We start from the raw sequence: 9372 nt of genomic DNA on the forward strand, positions 1-9372 counted from the left end.
CCTGTTGTGATGGTAATATAGTTCCCAGTGAAACACAGTCAGTACCGCTAATCGGTTCCGGCTTTAGAGGTTTGCTAAAATATTTGTACCGCGCTTGACCATGTTTTTTTATATACTGTGATGAAAAGATATTTTAGTTTGTCAAAAATCAATTTATGCCATGACAACATCTACATTTAAAATGAGTTTTAGCTGAAACTGTAAGATATCATTGTTTTTAATCAGTTAATCAATTTCACTAATACATTTTATGTTTCTCCCAGAAATAAATGTGGTACATGAAAACACTTTTGCAAGATTGTCACATTAAATCCATCAGACACAATGTTCCGTGTGTGTGTGTGTGTGTGTGTGTGTGTGTGTGTGTGTGTGTGTGTGTCTCTGTGTGTGTGTGTTGTGAGCATGCCAATTAACTCTTGGTTTATTCATGTTCCCGTGCGCGGGCAGGGGCTCAGAAGCTAGCCGATAGCTAGCTAGCAATTTAGAACAAAATGCGTATCTTTTCGCCAGACGCAGGGATGCCTTAGGAGTCATATAAATGTACGTGTGAAACGAGACCGTTTATGGGGAGATTTGGGAAACCGTGGGAGATTTTTCGCCCATTTTAATGACCCGCAAAGCCCAGTTTTTTCGGCCCCTGGAGCCACAGCGCTCGAACAAGAGAGCACCCGAGCACCGTTTGCGGATGTAAAGGGGGGACCTAACGTTATATGGGGGAGTAGCTAACCCTACGATACACTGGCATCTTATCGGGAACACTCAGCGGGCTTGACCGGACGCACCAGGTATGTAAATGCAGACTTTCTCGTCGCTGTTTACACGCACCACTCGCTAACAAACGTGTCGCTGCTGCGGCTGCTACCTGGCTATTATTTTCCCGTGGCTAGCCCACTAACGTTAACACTAGCTCCCTCCTGCGCCTCTGTGGCTGCGTTAGCAAGATGCTAGGCTAGCTAGCTAACCTATCCTGATTACAGTGATCTTTGCTTGGAGACGAAAAACGTTATGATGCGCAGACGCTGCCTTCCACTTTTTTTTTTTAACCGCGAATCGTTGGGCATTTGGATTTCTGCATAGAAAGGGGTGGAACTACATAACCAATAGAATAGAGATTTAAATTAATCATTTAGCATTAATCGTTGATGTCCAAGTGTATATGTTAATGAGTGCTCACTTGCTGTGTGTTTCTGTGTTCACGGATGTTGCACGTCTCCAAGTAGCCCGTTGTTTATACTTAGATTTTATTGAATCAGGATGCTATAAGCGATGTCAACACAAAGTGCAAACCATCGTAAGCCATCCTTGTGTATATGACTCCATAATAAGCACAACTGATAAAAACTTTCTTACTATTTCCTCCTCTGTAAGAGTGGCCGTTGAGAGGGAATGAAAAATCGGCTCTTGATATTTTATTATGGAGGCTGTCTACATAGCCTGACACCTAACATTGTAACATGCGGTACAATATTACAAATCTACTACTTAATGTCTCTGTTTCAGCTGAGTTTACACATACTAGTCACAAGTTGTGCAGACTGGCCGCTAAAGCTGATGTAGCAAGGTTTCAAAAGCAAAAAAAGCAAGTTTTTTTTTTTAAAGTGTTTTGCTGCACAGGTTTTCTTTTTCAACCAGGATGTAGTCTGTCAGATCAGTGGATGTTGGAGATGCAACATAACCCTGGAGTCCATGGCTTAAACTTAAAAGACATTTGTTATTGTATAATGTCTTTGTGCATATTGATATTTAAACTGACTTTGAATCTCTTTTTAATACAGATAACACCTGAAGGCCGAAGACTAAGTGAAAGTATGGGGTTTTCTTAGATCTCTCCACACTTGTCTGCTCTCCGCACAGCTGTTCTCTTCTGCACTTCGGTGTTCCTGTCATCAAATCCTCTGTCACGGCCCCTTCACCAAGCACCCTCTCCAGTTCTTCAGTGCCACTTGCTGAGATGGAGTGAGTTTTTTTTTCTGTCCTGTTTTCTTAATACACTCTGAAGAGTTTAGCCCATTATTTATTTATGTGCCAATCTCCCTTTCTCACTACAGTTGGGCCACACCAGCTGCCAAACTGAATCCCTACACCCGAGCCCGCATGACAGAGGCCTGGCAGCAGCATGCTGTCGCTCCACCTCCAGTCGTCCACACCATCCCTCCAGGAGCTGAGAACGCATTGGGCTGTGCCGTTTATGGTATCGTACTGCAGCCTGATGCCACGTCCCTACAGCAGCAACAGACCCAGCATGGTCAGCACAGCCAACACAGCCAGCAACACAGCGGGGGTCAGCAGCATGGAGGCGGGCAGCATGGTCAGCAGCAGCACACCACCCAGGCTCAACAGACCTCCCTACAGGTGGGGACAGAGGGAGGACACAAGTGTGGGGCCTGTGGACATGATATCTCCCACCTGGCTAACCCACATGAGCACCAGTGCATGGTGAGTCAGGACAGGTCATTCCAGTGCACCCAGTGCATGAAGATTTTCCATCAGGCCACAGACTTGCTAGAACACCAGTGTGTTCAGGTGGAGCAAAAGCCATTTGTGTGTGGGGTGTGTAAGATGGGATTCTCCCTACTCACTTCTTTAGCCCAGCACCACACATCCCACAACAGCACCAACCCCATGAAGTGTTCAATATGCGAGAAGACCTACCGACCTGGTTCCTCTGGCAACGCCACACCAAACTCAAACAATCCCCAGCAGCCCAGCAGTGATGGGGCATCCGCCAGCAGCAGCTCATCCATTCTTCCTTTTCCCTCGGCCAGAGACCGGCCGTACAAATGCTCTGTTTGCCAGAAGGGCTTCAAACACCTGTCAGAACTCACACGGCACGAGAGGGTGCACACAGGAGAGAAGCCCTTCAAATGTGACACGTGTGACAAGGCCTTCAGCCAGTCATCACATCTACAGCACCATCAGCGAACACACAGCAACGAGCGCCCGTTCAAGTGTGCAGTTTGTGAAAAGAGTTTTAAGCACCGCTCCCACCTAGTGCGCCACATGTACGTGCACTCGGGTGAGCACCTGTTCAAATGCAACTTATGTGAGCTGCACTTCAAAGAGTCGTCAGAGCTCCTTCACCACCCCTGCCACCCGCAGGGTTCCCGCCCATTTCGCTGTGCCACATGCGGTAAGGGTTTCAAACGGCCATCCGACCTTCGCCAGCATGAGCGCACGCACTCTGAGGAGCGTCCCTTCCACTGTGATGAGTGTCAGATGAGCTTCAAACAGCAGTATGCACTTGTGCGCCACAGACGCACACACAAAGACCCTACTGACCGGCCGTTCAAATGCAATCTGTGCGACAAGGGTTTCATGCAGCCCTCTCACCTCCTCTACCACCAGCACGTCCACGGCATGGACAACCTGTTCAAGTGCGCTTCATGCCAGAAGGAGTTCAGCCAGTCAGGAGAGCTGCTCAGACACAAATGTGGCGAGTCGTCCAACACCTCACCAGACAAGCCGTATAAGTGTGACGTTTGTGGCAAGGGCTACAAGAAGAGCTCCACGTTACAGCGTCATCAAAACTCTCACTGCCAAGAGAAGCCGCTCAAATGCTCGCTCTGTGACCGGCGCTTCCTGTCCTCTTCGGAGTTTGTACAGCACCGCTGCGACCCGTCCCGGGAAAAGCCGCTCAAGTGCCCGGACTGCGAGAAACGTTTCAAATACTCATCAGACCTGAACCGGCACCGCCGCGTTCATACAGGGGAGAAACCGTATAAATGTGGCCACTGCAACAAGGGCTTCAAACAGCGCGAGCACCTGACAAAACACCAGAGCACACACTCCAGAGAGGGCCAGTTCAAGTGTGTTTGGTGTGGAGAGCGTTTCAGTGACTTGGGCTCTTTGCAGGATCATACGGTGCAGCACACGGCGGATGGAGGGGGTTACCCTGTGCCTCAGTGCATATAGATCCCTGGAGACTTTTTTCCCCCTGAACAGACAGTTCCCTAAACTCCCTGTCCTCTTGTCTAAACCTTGTAGGCTATTTATTCAGCCTAACATTCATCACATTTTCAGGACAGCCTAAAGCTATTACTATGGCATTGATTTCCACCAGTGCTATATCAGGTCTTTGTTGCTCTAGTATCCTGACATTACATTACCCCCAACCCTGTTATTCCATGAAATCCTGAGGAGCACTTTTTTTTTCTCTCTTCCTTCTTGAACCTATTCCCTCCGCCTCTTCTTTTTCCAACCCCACACTCAGACAGTTGATAGCAGTGAAGAGGCCGCAACCACTTAACTCCCATCAGTCTTACTCTCTGCCAACCAAGTCCGACTGACTGTTGCGGACAGAAACAGGTGCCATAATTCAGGTTGATCTAACAAATACTTAAATCGCTCCTAATTTCCTCCCTTCAGAGAAGGATAAATTGTCTTGACAAAATCATACAGCCATTGTTTTTTTTATATTTTGGCAGTGAGTATATTGTAAAGAGTATTGAATGAATCAGTAGAGTCGAGTCTCCATCTAAACTAATCTGGCCAGAAACTGTTTTAACTGTTTGAGTATAGGGGTTCATTCTCTTGCTTTTGTTTTTCTTTCACCGTCTCTCCCTTTCTTTCTACAGTCGCTCCTCCCTCCCTCTCCTCAGTTTCTCCCTCCATCAGTTTTCCTCTTTTGCTTCTTGTCTCAGCCTGTCGCCGTTTAGTATCAAAGACTGGAAAGTTTGACTAACCCCCTCAGACGCACATGCACTCACATTCATTTGTCTTTGGTCAGGTGAAGGATGACTGAGAACGCTTTTGGTTTTTCATTTTCCCGCAGTAGAACAGAAACGGTCCCGACCAAACACCCCCGCTTCCTCATCTCTGGGTTTTAAAGTTTTTTACACTTCGTATTTATGAAGTAGCCACTAATGTCCTCAACATATGTGAAAGAGAAACAGTATGGGGCTTAGTTTGGGGATTTATTGTCCTGTAGTGAAATAATTCTGATGATAAAATGTCTGTGAGTGTATGTGTGGGCCGTGATTTTTATTTTATTTTTTATGGCTATTCCTGCTTCTACCAAAACACCAGTACTGAAGCAGCACCTGATCCCGGTGCTGTGTAGACTAACCACCCAGCTGAAATTAACTCCCAATTAAACCCCTAATGGTTGATACCGATCTCACCCTCCAGTATAGACGTATATAGAAATATATATTTCACACTAATATACTTGTCATATTCCTGCAGAGGTTCAGTGCTGTTAGACTAATATGTACTGAAAGTGATCATTACACTTCCTCTCTCAGCCTGTACATACTATGGATGTGTGAGTGTACTTAGCCAGATGAGTTGGAAATGTCAGAACTTGTATTTCTTAAGAAAAAAAACAAAAAACAACAAAAAAACAAAGTATTGAAGAACTGTTTTTGTATTCTTGCTACTTTTTACCATGTGAAATGTTTTGACAATTGCTCTTTTGTTGTTTTTGTAGTCCATGTAGTGATTGTACTGATATGTTGCAGGGAATCTCAAAGAGCACCCTGTGTGTGTGTGTGTGTGTGTGTGTGTGCGCGTGCGCGTGTGTGTGCGTGCGTGTGCGTGCGTGTGTGTGCGTGTATGTGCGTGCGTGTGCGTGCGTGTGCGTGTGTGAGAATGTAAATGGTATTCTGTCAAACAGGGAAATTCAGACTGAAGAGAATTGTATTAGAAATGTTTCATCAGACCTGCGCCTTTTTATTTTCTAATTTTAAATTTACTAACCTTAGTGGTCTGTCAGAGCTGTTTGTTTCTTTTCGCGGGATGAACCTGCACCTTGTTAAATATTTTCCATGTTTTGAAAGAAATAATAATACTGTTTTTTCCCGTTATGAGTTGCGTTGAGCTCGACGTTGTGTCTGTCCGGGTGGGTTTACGCCGGAGTGAATGAGCGCCTTCCTCTGTTTTTCTGAATGCTATGAGATTCTTGAGAAGCCTGGAACATTAGTTGGTTTACGTGTCGGCTGTGGTCGCCATTGTTCTTTTTTTTTTTTTTTCTTCTTTTTTTTTCTGTCCGTCTGGGGAGCCGTTGCCTCCTCTCTCTCTTGCCTTCCTCTCGTTTAAGGTTGATTCATGGTTTGAGTGCAGTATTGGAAAGTATTTAATACAAACAGAGGAGGCCAAGGAAACGGAAATTACATTTTGTTTTTATTCTGGCTTTTGATTTTTCTTTTTGTCTTAGCCTTTTGGTGGGGCCACGGTACCTCTCTCTGCCTCCTCTTCCTCCTCCTTTGATTTCTGTGTGTGTCCTTCATCATCATTATCATCATACAAGATCAAATGGTTGGTCCCGTCAGCCATGGTGTTTTAATTTTTAATTTCTGAATCTGGCATTATAAGACTTTGAGAACAACTTCGACTTAAAGTTTAAAAAAAAGTACTGTATGTTTTTCATTATTTCACATTTGTTTATATATATATATTTTTTATTAATATTCCTTGAATTGATATGAATATCTATATTCTTGGAGGGAGAGACCAGGGCCTTGGGGCAGGTTTGGGATAAAGATGGCTGTATTTTTTTGTACTCAGCTTTCACAATGTAGAATTTTATCTAAGGCCAAAAATCAGAGAAGAAGAAGGCAGTCTCTACACAAAGATTTCTGTGGTGGTGTAAGAGGTGAAGAACTATAACACGAACACTGTTCATATTTGCCAAGAACTACAAGTGCTCAAGGACTTTGACTTGTTAATTGGTGCTGACACATCATCAGATGTGTTTAATAAAAAAAAAAAAACTAAAAAAAAAACAGACACTCCAGCTGCAGGACAAGGACCTCACATACTGTTCAGTGCTGACAGTAGAGTTAACATGTATGATGATGATAATACAAGTGTACGTTCAAAGCCAAAGAATAATTCCAGCCCAGCAGCACTGGTATAGCAGTTAGTATTAGTGAGGGCGACTGTCTGGTAGTGCATTTTGTCCTGTGTGTTTATAAATTAGACTCATAGTAACAGTAACGGACCAATCAGGACGCAGTGAGGAGTACCGCAAAGTGATAGTGAGAGAGCTGCACTTGGAAAAAAAACGTCACAATCTCGATCAATTCTTGGTTTTAAAAATAAAATTTAAAAAATCCATCCCATATCCAGCGAGCAGTCGGGGGTGAAAGGAGAGGAAGACCTCCTGTATAAGCACAAACGAAACGCCCTCTGCATTTTAACTGCTGGTTTCAGTGGAAAAAGTCAGTTTAGGCACCAGTTTACCCACCGGCCATCCTACCCTCCCCACCCCTCTTTTCAGTTCCAGTGAATAAACCCATCAGACCCTGGTGTCTCTTGCTCTCTGCATGCTTGCTGTGTTAGTTCCTGTGTTCAGTCCCTGGGAACTGGTGCCCCCCCCCTTCCCACCCCCGCCCCTTAACCCTATCCTCCCATCCCCCTCCCTCCCTCCCTCCCTCCTCACAGCACTGTTCCCTCCTATAGCTTTTTCAAATTGTACTGTAGTTTATGTGAATGATGTTGAGAAAAAAAAAAAAAACCTTTTAAAAAGAAAAAAACTTTGTGGCGGCGTACAGTACGTGTACATTCATGCTAAGATTATCTGTATGTATGTAGCATTCAATTACACAGCACTAACAAATAAAACTTTTTTTCATTTATAAACTTACACGAGTTGTGGGATTTTTCAAGCAGGGATTTTAGCTGAAAAGTTCTTTCTCTTATGCAGAAGATTTTGTTTTTGACATTGTTGGTGTGTTTGATTTGTAACATGTTTCGTCCTCGTGTGTAAATTCAGCAGAGTATGATGCCATTTAAAGACTTTTATTCTTGTACAGGGAGGCTTGACGTGTAGCAGTAGTACTGACATGAAATAAGATTTAGAGACAGATGGCTGCAGAAATACATCAAGTGCCTCTGACAAGCCCCAGGAAACATTTTAAGACTTCCCAAATAATAAGAATAAGAATTTTCCAGAAAGAAATTATGATTAAACAGTCAAACAACATGTGTTTATGAGAAATATGGGTTGGATTTGTTTTTGATAGCAGGACTGGACCTCATACTGCAGCACACAAAGAACAGGGTCAGGGCCAGGAGGTGTTTTTAGCCACCTTGTCAGCAAGTGTTCACCCAACTGTGTCCTAGAAAGACACAGATTCACACCATCAGCAGCCGAGTTCACCTCTTACCCTCCAGGGGGGCAAGGTAAGAGAATTTACCAACGTGGGGCAACAAAGTGTCCTGAGTAATATTTTAGCTGTAGTTCGTGTCACTGCAATGTGGCTGTGCATAATGAAAAACATGCAGCTTTATATTGACGATTTATATGAATAAGTATTTACACATGTTGAAATTTGCCCCATTTACCAGCAAAGACTGCCTGAGCACAAACTGTGAGTTCTGTCACACATCATTTAGTTCCACTTGAAGCCAAAGCCAAGATATAAAAAACATCGGGGACAAGAGTCCTGCATGAATTAATAATTGTTGGATAAGAACTGCTTTTTTTTCTTTCTTTTTTTTTTTTGACCGACCAGCAGTCTGTTCTAGCTGATCTTTCCCAGACACATTTATAAGATTTTACTTTTATGTGTTTGCAAGATGTGTGTATGGAATTAAAGGGAGCTGCCACTTTGAAAAAAAGTGATTTTATAACATATAGCATATTACACACTGTTCATTTCATGCTATTAATCAAATCTGGCATCTGAGACTCAAAAAAACAAACGAACAACAACAAAAAATGATATATATGGCAGGAGGTGATATAGCAGAGCTAAATTTAAGTTCATGTTGATGGTCATTAATCTTTCCGCAGCTGGTTTCCACCAAAATGAACTATTACACATTCTAACAGGCTTTTAAATCAGTGTCCTCATTGATCTCCTCCTGCTCTGGTTCTACTACAGATGGTTCATACAGTCACAATCTGCCTGTCAGTCTGAACAGCTTTCAAGTGCCAGTTGAAGGGAAGGAGAGATATTCATTGGCCTGTAGTCCTGCCCAGATTTTCGAGACAAAACACTTATTTTCATGAATGTTTAATTGTTTGATTAATGTTTAATCCACTATTAATGCTCAGAAAATGTCATAAAACAGTGAAACGAAGCCCAACAAATTGTATTTTATGTCCAAAGGGCCATGTCTTTAAAATGTTTGTTTTGTCTGACCAACAGTGCATAACCCAAAGGTATGGTTTTAATTATTATTATTATTATTATTATTATTATTATTATTACTGATTTAATTGTCTGTTCTATTTCAACTTTAATACTTTACTTTCAATCCAACATTGACAAAAAGACTTAAAAGTGCCACTGATTAAATTCTAACAGCAACTGAGCAAATCTCAACAGGTCCGTCTCCATGACACCTGAGCAAATTGCTGCTGACGACCATGTTATATGGTTGAAAGCAGTGGGAACATGTAGTAAGAGACGCTTGAGTTTTGAT

At 43.2% G+C, this 9372-nt stretch overlaps 1 protein-coding gene across 1 annotated transcript; it reads left to right on the forward strand.

Moving 5' to 3' along the window:
- Positions 1-736: 736 nt before the first annotated feature.
- On the forward strand, positions 737-5500 carry LOC111222503 (zinc finger protein 319-like). Its single transcript, XM_022746260.1, has 3 exons — positions 737-785; positions 1855-1956; positions 2049-5500. The coding sequence occupies exons 2-3, from the start codon at positions 1952-1954 to the stop codon at positions 3910-3912; spliced, it is 1869 nt and encodes a 622-aa protein (XP_022601981.1). The 5' UTR covers positions 737-785; positions 1855-1951; the 3' UTR covers positions 3913-5500.
- The last annotated feature ends 3872 nt before the right edge of the window (positions 5501-9372 follow it).

This window comes from Seriola dumerili, unplaced genomic scaffold (genome assembly GCF_002260705.1).
Source record: "Seriola dumerili isolate Sdu_G_001 unplaced genomic scaffold, Sdu_1.0 BDQW01000097.1, whole genome shotgun sequence".
NCBI lineage: Eukaryota > Metazoa > Chordata > Actinopteri > Carangiformes > Carangidae > Seriola > Seriola dumerili.